The following is a 15,680-nucleotide window of genomic DNA, read 5'->3' on the forward strand; positions in this document are numbered from 1 at the left end:
GTAAACACTTTTATGTAAAATTCACGTTTTATGATTTGAAAGGAGCTCCCTGGAACTGTTCATTTAAAATCCTTTTGGTGCTAACGAAAGTGGTCCTGTTTTCTGTTGTTCAGGAAGAAGCAGGAAGTCTTGCTTTTGAGCTTTAATGTGACCGGAAACAATTGACAAATGAGATGCATGGGTTTTTTTTTTTACTGCCACATGATTGCATTCAAATGCAGTGTGATATGTCAGTGTCTGAAAGCAGTAAGCAAAGCAGCAATGATCAACAATAATGCTGATTCACAGTCCAACAGATGTTTAAAGAACAGCATACGTGATCAAACAAAGGCGTTATTTCAAAGAGGATTTGTAAGGCAAAGGTCTTTCCTGAGTGTAAAGATATTCCAAGTTCTCACGGTGATGTTCCCCTTTGAAAAGAAGATCTAAACTTCTAAAATTTTTCAGAGGTACTTCGTCAGGTACTTTTCAGAGAAGATGGAGGGAGAGGAGATGCAGGGGATAAACTAAAGTAACTTGAGCAGCTGTGAAGGACTTGAGTCTGTTTTTTGTCAGAGCAGTGTTGGCCTGTTGACACTGGAAAGCTCAGAAGCAGTCAGCGATTTAGCTCTTGACCAAACAAATTTAATTGCCATGAGGAAGAAGAAGCCCTGAAACTTTCTGCAGCCGCTGTGGCTCTGGGGTGCTTGTTAGAATGGTAGAATATCCCGAATTGGAAGGGACCCACAAGGATCATCGAGTCCAACTCCTAGCTCTGCACAGGACCGAAAATCGGACCCTGTGTCTGAGAGCGGTGTCCAAACAGTTGAACTCCAGAAGGCTCGGAGCCATGACTGTCACCCTAGGGAGCCTGTTCCAGTGCCCGGCTGCCCTCTTGCTGAAGAACCTTTTCCAGCCTGACCCTCCCCTGGTGCAGCTCCTGCTGTTCCCTCGGTTCAGTGGTCACCAGAGAGAAAAGATCTTGTTTGAGGAGGGAGTGGGGTGCTGAGGCTGGGCCTGTGAGGAGCAGCCTGTCGTGCCCAGAGTGAATTGGGCAGGAAATGCAGTGGGTGAGCATCTTGCTGCTGACAGACGCGGGTCTCCTGGAGGAGTGGCAGCAGGCAGAGGAGGTGCTGGCACGCAGGTGAGTAACAGCGGAGGTGGTAACCCCGTCCTGAGCTCTGCTGTCCACCAGTGACTGAGCTTCAGTCCTGTTTGACATCAGATCTTGTCTCAAGCAGGGGTAACAAAGCACTTCTTGTCTGTTGGCCACGTATTGTGTTTGGTGAAGCTCCTGGAGAGCGGCGGGTGACTGGAAGGAGAGGGAGTTCTTCATTTAACATGCAAATAACCCACAGTCCCTGTAGCTGCCTGGCAGGAGTTTCTCACATGTGCTTCTGCCCCAATGTAAATCACCACCAAGGACATCTACCCTTCATGGATCTGTGTTAGAGCTCTGTGATGTTGACTTCAAACAAATGCATTTGGGAAAACTCCTGCCTCAGTTTCCCTTTTCTCTGCTGCTGAGCAGGTACGTTGGAACTGACAGGTAAGTTCCAGTGCAAGAAAAGTGTGTTACAGCTGAGATAACAGCGGGTTCCTGTGACAGTGGAGCTTGGTCCAACCTGTGATTGCCTTTGGCCTGCAAGAAATGAAAGGGTGGCTTTGAAGTGCTGGGGCTGCTGCTGTGGAGGGATTTTCCATTCAGGCATTGTGCAATGCATGTGTTTGTGAAGTGCCTGTGCAGAAGGAAGCTGATTTTGGACAGCGTGAGTATCAGAGCCCTCTTTGTGGAGGGGCTAGGAGGAGTTCCTCTGCTAGAGGAACTCATCCAGCAGCGCGTGGTGCAGACCACAAATGGCTCTCAGCCCCGTAGCTCTGCCAGAAGGGGCAGCTGGGGGCACAGCAGCAGGAAGCAGGAGGGCAGGGTGTTTCCTGTGGCCAGCGGGCTTGTGGTTTGAAATTTGGGTATTGAAATGTGGATGGAGAACCCTCACGGGAAGAGCTGCCCTGCGGTCTGTGAGGGGCAGGGGTGCTGCGAGGCTGTGCTCTGCCTGCACGTGGGCAAGGTGAGGGGCTCCTGGCCAGACCTCAGCCCTGAATTTGGGGCTTCCCACCCCTTGCCCCTCACACCCAGCCCTTGCAGGAACATCCTCTGTGCTCTCACACGAGTGGGGTGAGCTCCTTCCACTCCAGCTCACCCAAAGCCTCGTGCTCATCCCTCTGCCTCTCATCTGGGTCAGCAGCTGCAGGTGATGCTGTGACAAAACTGGTCCCTGCTGGGGCTTGGGGTGAGGATAACATCCCCTGGCGGTCAGCATGGGCCCCTACTGTGATGGCCAGAGCCCTGATGCTCTCCCTGGTGCGTGGGGCCCTATTTTACCTCCGCTTTGTTCCGCTTGGGCTCCTGAATAATGAAGGGCCGTAAGCTGATCCGGCACGGCGCTCGGGTTTCCAAACGGAGGTCAGGGAGGCTCGGGGAGTCTCCACCATCCCCACGGCCTCACCCTGCCCCTCTCCTTGCTGGGGTTTTCCTTGCCACTGGTCCAGCTCCGTGCCCCGAGCTGCTGCACGTGCAGATCCTCGTAATTCAGCAGGTAAAAGGCTGGAGAGCCCAGCCCCGTGCTGGTCGTGCCTGGACACCGAAACCTGCACCGTGGCCCCCTTCTGCAGCACCTTTGGGATTCCCTGCCCAGTGCAAGGACAAGGATGGGGCCGGGCTGTGAGCGAGGGGACCTGCACCTGGCACAGCCCCAGGGCTGGGTCCGAGGCCCCGCTTCCTCCCACTGGGGCAGGAAGCACCGAGCCCCAGTTCCTTCCTGCGCTGGGCTCGGGGCCATGACAAGAACGGCTCCGCTGCCTCCTGCAGCTTGTGGCTGGGCAGCAATTTGTTGCCGGCCCCGCTGCAGCTCCCCTGGGCCTTCCAGCACGGGAACGGCCCCGTTCTGAGAAGCCAGGGCCGGCCTGAAGGTAGGAGAGGTCCTGGCCAGCAAGGGGGTGAGGGAAACGGGATTGTGGTTCGGATAAATGAAGTGGGAGAGGAGCAGGGCCACCAGCACGTTGCCGGGTCAGGGGGTCTGGACGCGGCTCTGGGGGTGCTGCAGGTGGTCGGTGGTGAGCACCGTGGGCACGAGGGCTGCCGGGGGTCCTGCACGGCTCGGGGGAAGCGGTGGGCCCCAAGCGGTGGATTCCCAAAGGAGTTTGGGGTGCGGGGGCCTGGTGAGAGCCCCGGGGGGGCTGCTCTCACCTGTGGCTGTGGGGTCAATGATGGAGAGGGCGGCTGGATGGGACGCAGGCGGTGCCCCCGTGGGATGCCTGGTCCCGGGGGAGGCCAGGGGTGCCCTGACCCCCGCAGCAGGGCTGGGGGCCCTTCGCCCAGCCTGGCTGGTTCACCGAGCTCTCGGCACAGGGCTGAGGCCGCCCATGGACGCTCCTCCTCTGCTGGAGGCAGGTGAGGGCTGGGGTGGGGCTTTGCAGAGCGAGAAACCAGAGCCCGGCCAGAGGAGCTGCGGCCGGCGAGCCCGCACCCACAGCCCAGGTCCCCGCGTGCCCTGTAAGTCTGTGCCATCCCTGTGGGATCGTCTGGAGCGGTGCTGGGGGGTGAGCCATCATCCTCAGGGCCGTGGGATGGGGCTGCACGGGAAAGGGGTGCCTGGGGAGAGGGCAGGGGGCTGGAGCTTCCCCGTGCTGTTGGCTGCAGGGACCAGGTCCGACCCGAGCGTCCCCTTACCAAGCTGCCCTCGGAGACCCCTCGTGCTGCGGGGAGGTAGGAGACCTGTATCAACCTAAAGCTTTGGCTCTTGGAGTTCTGGGGTGGAGAAATGCATCTCTTCCTCTCTTTTCTCCCCCTGGGCTGACCTTTGAGCAGGGAGATCCATGGGGTAGCGGGTAGGGCCCTTGGCTGCTTCCCAGGACCAGCAGCGCCCCGAGCAGATGGGATTTGCCTTCGCGGGGCTCGGTGCCACCCCAATTTGTCACATCCCCCACTCATGTGAGCAGTGGTTTTTGGCACTGTGTTAAACCATGCCCAGATCTGCCCCGGGGACCCCTCCAGGCAGCGATGAGAGGCGCTGAGCCCTGCCTCGTGCACCCAGCCCTCACCCCGTTGGGCAACACAGCCCTTTGCCCTGCCTCAGTTTCCCAAGCGCCACAGGGCAGTGCCACCTGGTGCCGCCGAGCCCCAGCTGCTGCCACCCCCTGCGAGCAGCCCGACCTCTCCCAGTGCCACGGGCGGCAGCTGGGAGCATCCGGCCTCTGCTCGCAGCCTTTGTGGAGCGAGGCTGCGCATTTCCTCCTCCTTGTTCCCCTCGGAGTCAAGGCCGCTGCTGTCACCGAGCTGTCATGGAGCTGTCTCGGAGCCTGCTGGGCCACGAGTCTCCTGACAAAGCAGAGGAACTACGACGTGCCCGTGGCACCACGGCGTTGTCCCCACTTGCGCTGATCTCAGCAGGCTGCTGGGGGAGAAATGGAGAAGTGATACCAGGGAGTTAATCATCATTCACTCGTTACCTTCCGTGCTCTGCTAAGCCTGCGGAGCGGGGCGATGCCGGAGGCTCCACGAGTGTGTGACCGGGGGGGGGACCAACCGCAGGGACCCATCCCCTATGGGATCCCCTTTCCCTGCTCCTCCCCAAGCCAAGCCATGCTCAGGAGGCTCTGGGGCTGCTCAGCAGTGCCGTGTTTTCCACCCAGGACCCTTTGGCCTCTCGGAGCATCACCGGGAGCGGCCCCGTGCAGGGTCGGGTGCTGAGCCTCGGTGTTCCCAGCCCATCCCCTGGCTTTGCTGCTGTCCCACAGGACAAAGAAGCCTGGGGGCATGGGGAAGAGCTGGCTGGGGGCAGGGAGCACCCCAAATCCCGCTGTGCTGTGCCCCCTGGGCCTTGGAAGAGGTTTCAAACAGCTCTGAGAGCTTTGAAGAAGCAGCGATAATCAGAGCACAGCCATCGCGGCGTCTCCTTTGGCCTCTTCCCTGGGTTCAAGCCAGGTGAAGCGGCTCCTCTGCTCCCCTTGGCCGGGCTGGGGCTCGTTAAGGTTGCAATCAGCCGGCCCTACAGGGATGAGAAGATGAGGCTGACCCTGATAACGTGATGCCTTGGCTGATCCCAGCTGCCTCAGCTCAAAGGCTGAGGAGCCTGGGGCGAGAGCACCCTTCGGAGGCTCTGCTTCCGCTGCCGTCTGGGGAGCGTGGGTGTGCTGGGAGCATCCCAGCTCCATGCTTTGAGCAAGGCTTCGCCTCCCCCTGGGAGCTGCTGACTTTTTGTAGAAGTCCTGGGTGAAGCCTGGCAGCTCCCGGCTTTTTTCCTGTGCTGCCTGGGAGGGCTTTTCCTCGGCAGGTCCGTGTTGAAAGGCGCTTTCAGCAGACACTGCGGGCGGTTTGGATACGCGCGCTGTGCCTGCCCCGCAGCGCTGGGCACTCGCTCTCCGCTTTCCCCTGTTCCAGGGCAGCCCCAGCATTTAGAATGGAAAAACCCCAGATAAACACAGGAGCCTTTTAGCCTCCTGCCACGCCTCTGCTGCGAGGGAGAATATCTTAAGGGCAATGCGAGCTCCTTGAAGGTGACTTTTCCCCCCACCACCACCCCGGGGACAGCTTTCTTGTCGTTCCAAGCAAGGGACGTGGCTGGGCAGGGGTAGGGGTGGCTGCTGGCAGCTGCCTGGGATCAGAGGTGATGGCTCAGGTCCTGCCTGCTCGGTGCAGGACAGAGGCAGGAGCAGGGGCTGGGGGCACTGCCTCGTCCCTGCGGTGCCTGTCCTGGGGTCGTGCTGTGCTCTCATCTTCCTTTTCCTCCCCCAGGCCTCAGCGGGCTGGCCCGGTGCTATGAGATGCTCCCCGAAGCGCTGCCTCACGGCTGCGCTCACAGCCTTCGTCCTCCTCCTCCTCTTCCTCCTCCTGCACAGGGGCAGCTGGCAGGAGCAGGAGCCCCTCGAGGTGAGTCCTGCACCGGTGTCATCCCACTGGAGGGGGGAACTGGGATGTCCTCCAGTGCACATCCCCTGCCTCCCTGCCCCGTATGGATCCTCACGGCTGGTTCTGCTCCCTCCCTTGTCCCGTGGCATCCCCAGCTCTGCCTTCTCCCCTCCCTGGCGTTGCTCTGTACGCTTGGGGCTGCCCCAGGGCAGGATTTGGGAGGGCAGGATTTGGGGGCTCTCCCTTGCCCTTTGCTCCCCCACCTCGCGTGCATGCAGCCGTCAGCACCCCAGGCTCTGAGTTGACCTCCTGTGGCTCCCATCCAGGTGGAGTTTAAGGACCTACCCCTAGACACCGCCCTGCAGATGCTGAAGCCAGAAGGGGCCCTGAGCATCCTCCAGGACCCGGACAACCTCTCTGCACCCCACAACGTCTCCTACCACCTCCTCGCTGGCTCCCTGCCGCCCCGCAAGAGTGAGTGGCTCTGGGACCCTGGGTTGGGCAGGGCTCTGGGGTTGTGCTCCCTCAGCAGGAGGTGGAGCTGGGTGACTGGGGCAGCCCCAGGGTGGGAGATGCACATCGAGCTCTTGGACAGGTACGCAAAAAGCAATTCACGTGCCCTGGGGAGGAGCTCGGGGCAGCCCTGGGCACATTTGTGCCAAAACCAGTGACCCAGCACGGAGTCACAGAACGGTTTAGGTTGGAAGGGACCTTAAAGGTCATCTAATCCCAACCCCTGCCATGGGTGGGGACACCTCCCACTGGATCAGGTCACGCAAAGCCCCATCCAACCTGGCCTTGAGCACCTCCAAGCACGAGGCATCCACGACTTCTCCGGGCAGACACGCGCTGTGCTGTACAGACCGGGAATGAGAGAAGTTGCAGCAAGAGTGAAATCTGAACAAAAACCACAAGTTGTCCACAGGGAAGGCGCAGAATTGCCTCATCCCCCTGTGTTTCATCGTCATGAGGTTCAGAATGGGGTAGAGCCATTGCTCCCAGGACACGTAGCTGTACCATGACACCATCCCAGACCCGCAGACTGTATCTGCAGTTTCTTCCCCACATTTCATGTTTTTAAGGTGTCTTTTTCCTGGATATTTTCTCTTTGGAGGAGCCCCTGATTTCTCATTCTGGCCTCTCCCTGCCCTTTGGTACACTTTTTGGTACCTCCTGAGATGCTGGTGGCTTCAGGAAGGACCCCTGAGCTGGCTTGCAGGGAAAAAATCTCCCCGGGTTGCATCCCGGGTCTCCCCCTCAGCCTGCTGATGCCTTTTTTTTTTTTTTTTTTCCTTGCAGAGTTCTTGGCGGTGGGGCTGGCGTCAGTCCGGCGGCCACGCGGCTACTACCTCCCAGCCACCCTCACGTCCCTCTTCAAGCAGTCGACAAAGGAGGAGCTGCAGGAGATGGTGGTGGTGGTGCACCTGGCTGACGCGGACCCTGGCTGGAACGCCCGGGTGGCCGCCGACATCACCCGCAAGTTTGCTCACCGCATCCTCCTGGGCCAGCTCCTGCTGATCCACGCTCCCCAGGAGTTTTACCCGACCCTGGAGGGCCTCAAGAGAAACTACAACGACCCGGAGGAGCGGGTGAAGTTCAGATCCAAACAGAACGTGGATTACGCCTTCCTCCTGGCCTTCGCCGCCAACCTTTCCTCCTACTACTTGATGATCGAGGACGACGTGTGGTCTGCCAAGTCCTTCTTCACGGCCATCCAAAAGGCAGTGGCCTCACAGGAAGGCACGACCTGGGCCACCCTCGAGTTCTCCAAGCTGGGCTACATCGGTAAGCTCTACCGCTCCAGTGACCTTCCTCGCCTGGCCCGCTTCCTCCTCCTCTTCTACCAGGAGATGCCCTGTGACTGGCTGCTGGTCTACTTTCGCCTCCTGCTCACCCAGAAGGACGTCATCCGCTTCAAGCCCTCCCTCTTCCAGCACATGGGCCTCTACTCCTCCTTCCAGGGCACCGTCAACCGGCTGGAGGACGACGAGTTTGAGGCCGACGCCATGGACCTCCCGGACAACCCTCCCGCAGCCTTGTTCACCAGCATGACCGTCTTTGAGAACTACGAGCCCCTCAAGGCTTACAGCGCCTCAGGGGGGTACTTTTGGGGGAAAAACCCGGAAGATGGCAGCACCTTCTGCATCGTCTTCCAACAGCCAGCCCGCATCACCCGTGTGCGGGTGCGGACGGGCTCTGATGAGCGCCAGGGGGATTTCTTGCGTGCAGGGGTGCTGGAGCTGGGCCGGAGGCGACGGGCTGATGGCCGGGACTGCTCTGCCTACATCACCGTGGGCACCTTCGAGAAGGGGCTCTTCGAGCGCAGGGGACTGGAGAAGGGAGCGCCTGGCCCCGTGGAGTGCGTGCGGATCCGGGTGACCAAGGGCCAGAGCGAGTGGCTCATCATCCAGAGCATCGACATCTGGACGGCGGCAGACAGCTGACCGCGGGACGCTGGAGCGGTTGGGTTTTTGCACTAACGAGGAGCTTTTATTTTATTCTCAGCCCCTTTTCAGCTGGGGAATTAAATTATTCAGTCCCACCGGTCCTGCCTGCTGTCTCCAGAGGGATGACGGGGCAGCAAGGAGGTGGATGGGGTCAGCCCAGGGGATGCTGCAGCAAGCGGTGCCCAGCCCCAAGTGGTTGGGTTCTGCTGTGGGGCTGCAGCCCCGATTTGTAGGGGGCAGTGATCTGCGTGGTCTATGTGCCCAGACAGAGCTACCAGCTTCCCTGCTTAGAGCAGGGCCCTGCTTCCTTCGCCTCCTGGTGTCCTTCGCCCCAAACTCCCCCCCTGGGATCCCAGAGCCCTCTAACGCTGCAATGTCCCCGTGGCTTCCCGGGGTGGGAAGGGGGAAGCGTTTCCTCCTGGGCATGATGGTGCATGGGACAGGGCTAACTGGCTAATTAATCAAGTAATCAGACTAATTAGCCAGGCAGCAGCATTTTTTGCAACCTCTCTGTATCACCCCATCCCCACCTTAGCTGTCGAACCCATCGCTTCCCAATTTCTAACCTGTTTTCCTTATCCCGTTTCCAAGCTGTTCCAAGGCCAGAGGGCAAGGGAAGGAGTTGGGGTGCTGCTGCTCCCCGAACCCCAGGAGCAGGGAGCCGGGAGCCTGGGTGCTGGCAGCAGGATCCCTGCCCCATGGGGGCTGCTGATCTCTGCTGCTTCGGAGGGGCACCGGCCACCAGATGGACCCATCGGCCCGGCGCAGTCCTTCCACGCCACTCAGGGCAGCTCCCACCTCAAAACCTGTGCTCAGGCCCTTCAGGCAGCTCTGCCCTCTCCCCGCAGCACAGCTGCCAGGCACAACGCGCTGTGTCCATGAGGGATTTGCCCAGAGAAGGAAGGACGGGGGGGAAAAAGGTTACAGAAAATGCGACCTCAGTCTAATTCAAAGCCCTGGGTATGTTTTGGGGTAGCATGGTGCTAAAGGGCAGCCGGGGTAAATGTAGGCTGCCAGAGCAAAGCCCCCACAGAGCTTCTGTTTGGATTTTTTTTGGCTGTATCAAAAGCTGCTGGCTGTAGTGTGCAGGGCAGTGTGACCAGCATCTCTCCCAGGTAGGCTTTTAGCAGCAATTGCTCAGTTTTCAATGATCATGGAGGAATTGTAATCTGCTCGAGAGCCTGGCTGCAAGCACAGCCCAGCACGTAGCAGATCCGGGAGCCACTTGAGCCCAGCCCTCCCCCACCACAAAGCCCCCGAGTGCTGTAACCGCAGCCTCACGGTCCTGCAGCAGCTTCTCCCTGAAAAAAGCCAGCACGGGAATAGGTCTTTTTCCGCATTTAATATAGAGATGCTACATGATAAACTTCAGCACCTTCCTGACGTTACACATGTTCTCACTGGGATACACGCTGCAGAATCACCTCATTTTCCTCCGCCAGCAGCAGTAGTTCAGAGGTCTCTGAGAATTCTGAGGAGTGTAAGCGTGACCTGGCCAGGAGCATGAGACCCAGGCACACAGAGCTCCAGCAAAGCCTTTGCCTCAGTTCTCTTGGACACAAATGCCCCCGATGCGCTGTGTGAGTACCAAGGATTACAAATGTGGGTACAATCAAAAATCTTTCTCCCCAGTGTACTTTTATCCACTGCTAAGGGAGGAAAGCAAAGATAAATCTGCATTTTTACCTGGTGGTCCTTTACTTGTTAATGTACTGATCACTTTTTTCTGCACAGAAACAAACTGCAATGTTGGTTATGCTGGTGTAAGCCTGGAGAAACTCCACTGACCAGAGTGGAAATCCACCTGGGTTACACCAGAGTAAGTGCAAGCAGCAGCTGAGGACTGGCAGGGACCCGCTCCTCGTCCTCCCAGTGCAACGCTCGTGTCTCAGCACCACAACACCCAATTCTCAGCAGTGCCAACTAGAGAGGGAGGTGGCTTCTTTATCCTGGAGCAGCACCACGTAATTTCTTCCACATAAATGATCCCGTTAGTATCCCAGGAACACTAAGCCAGCTCCCAGCACTCCACAAGACCCCTGGTCTCTAATGCAGGGCGTGGGCTGATGGAGACTGTGGCTGGAGCTGCAGCCCCTGCACAGACCAGTGCATGAACCGGAGGGGCAGCGCTGTGCACGGCCGTCCTCATGCAGCCACGGGCCAGCAGGCAGCGCAGGTCTCAGCTGAGCTAAGGTTAAGGAGCCTCTGAGGCTCCTTACGTAAAGGGCAAGGGGACAAAACCAGGGGCAAGCACTTTGGCCTGCTCGTCTCTAAAAAGAGGGTAAATCGGAGAGGGTGAGAGCTCTCAGTCCAGCACCACGGCTGTCCTGAGGGATGGCTCGCTGTCCGTCTCAACCAGCTGAGCTACCCTGCCTCTCAGGAAGCGGTGCCGCACGTCTGCTCCTCTAGCTCAGCATCTTGTGGCGGTCGAAAACAGTCTTCCTCTGCTCCTGCACCTGGCGCTTCCAGCGCTGCTGGGCTCCTTCCACCCTCTCCAGCACCGTGTTGGCTCTGGCCCCGGATGGGGTGGGGGCTGCAGCCAAGGAGTGAGCGTCCTACAATGGAAAGAAATGGTGAAAAAGGTCAGCAATGTCAGAAGGCCCCTTGGGTAAGCATCCATCGTGGCACAAAAACACCAAGGCAATCCTGAGACCTATCCCAAGGAGTTTACAGTCCAGAGTGCTAGAGTAAGATAAAGCTCCCCAGATACCAGGCATCTACAGCATACACCTAGATCTAAATATGAGTTATTCCTTTGGAGCAGCGGAGCAAAAGCATGCTGTTAGGATACAATTCATCTTCTCCTGCAGGACCTCATTTTTCAGCAGGGGAAGGCAATGGCTGAACTGTGCACTCAGAGCAGCTACTCCTCATTCACATCGGAGTAGGAAACAGCTTGAGCAGACAGTTTATACTTATAACAAAGTATAAACACGACAGCCTGATCCAGCAGAGTACCCTCAAACACAGCAGCTTCCTGTGGGTCCTCAAACTGTGACTGAGCTCCTTGCAGCTGCTGGGGCTGATCCCACACGGGACCAGAGGGAGCAAGCCTGAGGCCAGGCTGTCTCCCCGTCTGCTGTTCTCTTCTTCCATCCCACCACCCCGGCTCCACCATGAGCAGCCACGCACTGCATGTGCCAGCAGCACAGCCTCACCTCGTTCTCCTCCTCGTTGTGCAGGGGCTGGGTGTAAGCATCTGGCTTGCGGATCAGAGGGTCCACCAGCACAAGGAAAGCCATGTACAGCAGCAGCGCCCCAACCACAGACAAGTAAATGATGATGATCACCTGCAGTTAAGGACAGCGCAGTGAAAAGTGATCAGCTGTACAGATAAGAAGCACCACAGAGGCCTGGAAGCTCCCTTCACAGCTACCTCTGATGTTTGATCTCTTCCCTCATTCTCACTTTGCTCACTAGAACGTCCTATGTGCTTCTTGCAGGAAGGGTGATGTTCCAGACAATTACAACCCATGCTGATTTCCCTGCATTGTGTCCATTACAGACATGCTGCACGTGAAAGGAGACCAACAGGATGGGCACCCAGTCCGAGCTGTGCTGCCACATCCTCACAAGGAGACTGGGCTCCCATTTGCCTCCTCCTCGCTGCCAGGAGTGTTCCCGACTCAGACACGGTGCCCCCAGCACTACCACAGGGTGTCAGCTGTGACAGCTTTGTTGTCCCTTGCTGGACTCCTCTCCAGCACCCACCCAGCTGTGCCCGGGACAGCGTGGTGTCACAGGGAGCAGTTACCTTGATGGTGGTGGTGCTGCGCTCCTCGTACTTGCATTCACACAGCAGGCAGTACGCCTCCACGTCGTTCCCGGGCACTGGCATGGGCTCCACAACATGCAGGCAGTTGCTGCAACACAAGGAAACCGAGATCAGCAACAGGACAAGGTGAACCTGGTGCTCTGGGGAAGGATACTGGGGTCACTTTGTCCCAGTTTTCCCATCTGGCTGATAACGCTGCCTGCAGTTCCCTCACAGCCAGTCCAAGGTTCCTGGGACGGATTGCCACAGCACCTTCTGCAGGGTGAAAGCCCAGGTGAAAGGGACTGGAGGGTAAAACCTCCATCTGCTGAGAGCCGTGGCCTGAGAAACCATCCCTCCCACGTTCCCAAATCTCTGTCCAAAACATGCCCCTCACCCAGGCTGAGCATCACCTACTGGAACAGTTTCCTCCACAAACGCACAGGCAGCAAATTTCTCCCCCAGCACTGGCTGGAAACTCCGGAGCGTTTCACGGAGCAACCCCTCAGGCTTCAACGTGCAACTCACCAGTCCTTCTGCGACACATTCTTGTTGTAGATGTGCCCACTGATGTTCCGGTACGGGGGACAGATGCACTTGCAGCGGATGTCCTCCGAGCTCTGCAGAAGCACGAGGAGACAGCGTTAGTGAGTGAACAGATGGGAACAGTTCTGGGCTGCGGGAAAAGACAGAACATTCTCTGAGAGGGATGACTTCGTGCCACATCCCTGATTTCTGCTCTGCTTCTTTCACATCAGTAGCTTTGAAATCTTAAAACGTCTTGAGCACCTCTGCTCCAGAGACCAGGTGGTCTTCAAATTTTAAAATGCAAACTCTAAAACATGACATAAGGCAGGGCAGAGGCTGCTATAATATCTAAAGCTGTGAATGGGCATGACAAATCCATACACAGGCACTGACCTCTTACAGCACTTCTTACCTTTGCAAATTTTCATAAAAAACCAGTTGTTTTTCTTCCATTTTTGTGCCTGCTGTACTACACTCAGTGCTTGTGTCAGAAGCTGTTCACTCACCTTGCTGGCGTGTGCTGGAGGAGAAAGGACGCAGCCCAGCAGTGCGACCAGCAGCATGGAGCTTGCACATTTCCAGGTGCACTGGGCAAACATTGTGCAAACCTGAGGAAATAAAAACTCACATCCAGGATAAGGGATCTTGGCATTCAGTGCAGCCAGAACACGTTTCTTTGAGCTTTCCCTTTTGACCCACTTATCTCTGTTTTAACCAAGTAGGGGTTTATCTCTGTATCTAAAGAGCTTCCACCACCTATTGCCATGCACCCCAACTACCTTCTGCAACAAAATATTGCTGACTTGCTGACCATTTCACCCCCACAACTGCACACAACCTCCTGTATCACCCGCAGACCAAGGGTAAGCTAAAGAACTACACTGGGGCCTCGCTGCTGAACTGCCCAATAAACGTAAATCATTCACCTTCCGATACCAGCGTTTTGCCTCTGCATGGGTCAACATATTTTCCTCTCTTGCAAGCCATGCCAGGAGTTCCTTTACCTCAGGGAAGCGAAGTCCTATTTTATTTTTGTTTGGAGTAATTCCGAGTTGTTAAGTCACGCTACAAAGGCACAGATAACGTTTTTATAGAGGTGTGTGTTTGCACAAATCCAAAGGAGTATGAGTTCATTGCTGCAAAAAGCAAAGTTAGCCTCTGAGGGATGCCAAGGCTGGCGTTCACCTTTGCAACAACCGCGTGCCTGGAGCCGAGAGGCACTGCAGGCCTCGTGGTACCGCCTCGGGGAGAGCTCTGAAAAGCCACTTCAGTTTTCATCAAGGAAGATAATTTACAGCTCATCAGCTCCATGCAGCTCACGTTAATCCCCCAGCCAGCTCCAGGAACTTGTATTTTGTGAGCTCACACAAGTCCATTGTTAGTATTTTCACCTCTGTAGTGTTGCATCACCGTTTGCTTTTTCTTGTTTCAATACGCTATAAATTCAGGTACCTAGTTCCCATTAGATTTTATGGATTATGAACACCAAGTTCCTCTCCTCTCGCCTTTATCTAAACAGAACACTAGCCACTCACTATCTAACACGCTGATCTGCCAAAATCCATCAAAACACATTCCGATCTTGTGAGTTTATCACAGGCCTTGTTAACACTTTGCAATCCACTCAGCAGGAACCTCCTCAAACCACGGCTCTTTCGGGACATCCTGATTTTAAGCTCTTCATCAGAAACACCGGCTGAGGTCCGACAGCCTTGGGTTGCAGTCTGCATTCCCCATTGTACTCCAGTGCTTTTGAACTGCTACCCATTTGGATTTGTAACGCAACAATGGCTTAAGCTCTTTTTAAGTTCAGATCATCGGAACAACCCCAAACCGTTATTTTTAATACAAGCAGGGGAAAACATGTGATTTGTTACACGATGTTTACCAGGAACAAAATAAAAGCTTGGAAGGACGCCTAGACACCGAGTCTAGAGCCATCATGAACTGTACAGCGCTGGGGACAATTCACACGTGGTTATTCCCCAGACTGATGGAACTCATCCAAAGGGGCACTGGCACAGCTTGCCCAGAGAGGTTCTGGATGCCCCATCCCTGGAGGTGTTCAAGACAACACTGGATGAGGCCCTGGGCAGCCTGATCTATGGGATTGGGACTGGGTGATCTGAGGTCCCTTCCAACCCAACCCAACCCAACCCATCCCATGCCTCTACAAAATGTCTTATTTTCCATAAAAAAAGCCCCCGAGTCCCAACCAACACCCCGCAGCAACACCAACAACGGCGGGGAAGAGGGATGGGGCTGAAGGCTCTGAGGGTGACCGAGCAGCAGCTCCTCACCACCACCACCACATCTCCTCACCACATCTCCTCACCATCTCCTCACCATCTCCTCACAACCTCCTCCCCTCACCACAGCCCCTCAGCCCCGACCCCTCCCCGTCTCGCCGGGCTCCCCGTGCCCGGGGCTCCCCTCAGCTCCCTGCCCCGGCCGCTCGGCCCCGGCTGCGGGTCCCCACAGCCGCTAAAAGGGGCGAGAGACCGCGGGGCGCCCGGACATGGCAGCCTCAGCAGGGCCCCTGACAGGAACGGGACGGACACAGCCCCCCCTCCCCTCAGCCGCCCACCCCCCACTGCCGCCGGCCCCTACCTGGCGCACGACGCCGGCGTCCCCCGCCCTCGCAAGCCCCGCCCCCGCTCCCGTCCGCGCACGCCCATTGGTTACAGTTTGACGGGCAGCCCCGCGCGGCCAGTCAGGAAGCAGAACGTCCCGCCGGGGCTTGAGGGGGGATCAGGCGCTCTGCCGCCGGGCCCTCAGAGCCGGGGGGGCGCGGGGCTGGGTGTGGTGTCCTCTGTACCTTCTGCCCGTTCCCTGCTTTTGCAGTGTTCACACCAAAATGTTGCTCAGAAATGTGAAAAGCTGGGCTGTAGCACGGCCCTAGTATCTGGATTTGGCCGCTGTAGCGGTGTGAATTACGTTTAGGGTCCTCGAGGTCCGCAGTCCCGCAGCCCAGTGAGTTGGGTTTAATCCTGACCAAAGCTGCGTTTAACCCACAGACCCGCTTCTGCTCCTTCGTTATGCTACGGAGGATGTGCCTTTTTCC

At 57.3% G+C, this 15,680-nt stretch overlaps 2 protein-coding genes across 9 annotated transcripts; one reads left to right on the forward strand and one right to left on the reverse strand.

The window, feature by feature from the left end:
• Positions 1 to 28: 28 nt before the first annotated feature.
• Positions 29 to 8,432, forward strand: LOC137843895 (alpha-1,6-mannosyl-glycoprotein 4-beta-N-acetylglucosaminyltransferase-like). Of its 8 annotated transcripts, none has more exons than XM_068659672.1 (5): positions 29 to 1,123; positions 1,205 to 1,510; positions 5,774 to 5,908; positions 6,214 to 6,361; positions 7,187 to 8,432. In XM_068659672.1, exons 3-5 carry the CDS (start codon positions 5,798 to 5,800, stop codon positions 8,329 to 8,331), a joined length of 1,404 nt encoding a protein of 467 aa, XP_068515773.1. In that variant the 5' UTR covers positions 29 to 1,123; positions 1,205 to 1,510; positions 5,774 to 5,797; the 3' UTR covers positions 8,332 to 8,432. The 8 variants fall into 8 exon arrangements, with proteins under 8 accessions (XP_068515773.1, XP_068515772.1, XP_068515775.1 ...); XM_068659671.1 differs by having other exon boundaries at positions 1,221 to 1,510; XM_068659674.1 differs by having other exon boundaries at positions 1,271 to 1,510.
• Positions 8,433 to 9,661: 1,229 nt separating this feature from the next.
• Positions 9,662 to 15,343, reverse strand: TMEM9 (transmembrane protein 9). The gene is made up of 6 exons (XM_068659679.1): positions 15,227 to 15,343; positions 13,123 to 13,224; positions 12,617 to 12,708; positions 12,089 to 12,197; positions 11,493 to 11,624; positions 9,662 to 10,889 (listed from the first exon to the last, which is right to left on the reverse strand). Exons 2-6 carry the CDS (start codon positions 13,213 to 13,215, stop codon positions 10,740 to 10,742), a joined length of 576 nt encoding a protein of 191 aa, XP_068515780.1. The 5' UTR covers positions 13,216 to 13,224; positions 15,227 to 15,343; the 3' UTR covers positions 9,662 to 10,739.
• Positions 15,344 to 15,680: the final 337 nt, after the last annotated feature.

The sequence above is a fragment of the Anas acuta genome, chromosome 24 (genome assembly GCF_963932015.1).
Source record: "Anas acuta chromosome 24, bAnaAcu1.1, whole genome shotgun sequence".
Classification (NCBI taxonomy): Eukaryota; Metazoa; Chordata; class Aves; order Anseriformes; family Anatidae; genus Anas; species Anas acuta.

What these genes read in the sequence shown, in the direction of transcription:
- LOC137843895 (XM_068659672.1), top strand. Translation starts at nt 5,798, where the DNA reads ATGAGATGCTCCCCGAAGCGCTGCCTCACGGCTGCGCTCACAGCCTTC. An exon ending in AGGAGCAGGAGCCCCTCGAG is followed by an intron (nt 5,909 to 6,213) that starts GTGAGTCCTGCA and finishes GCTCCCATCCAG; the next exon opens with GTGGAGTTTAAGGACCTACC. An exon ending in CTCCCTGCCGCCCCGCAAGA is followed by an intron (nt 6,362 to 7,186) that starts GTGAGTGGCTCT and finishes TTTTCCTTGCAG; the next exon opens with AGTTCTTGGCGGTGGGGCTG.
- TMEM9 (XM_068659679.1), bottom strand. Translation starts at nt 13,215, where the DNA reads ATGTTTGCCCAGTGCACCTGGAAATGTGCAAGCTCCATGCTGCTGGTC. An exon ending in AATGTGTCGCAGAAGGACTG is followed by an intron (nt 12,198 to 12,616) that starts GTGAGTTGCACG and finishes CTTGTGTTGCAG; the next exon opens with CAACTGCCTGCATGTTGTGG. An exon ending in ACAACGAGGAGGAGAACGAG is followed by an intron (nt 10,890 to 11,492) that starts GTGAGGCTGTGC and finishes TTTCCATTGTAG; the next exon opens with GACGCTCACTCCTTGGCTGC.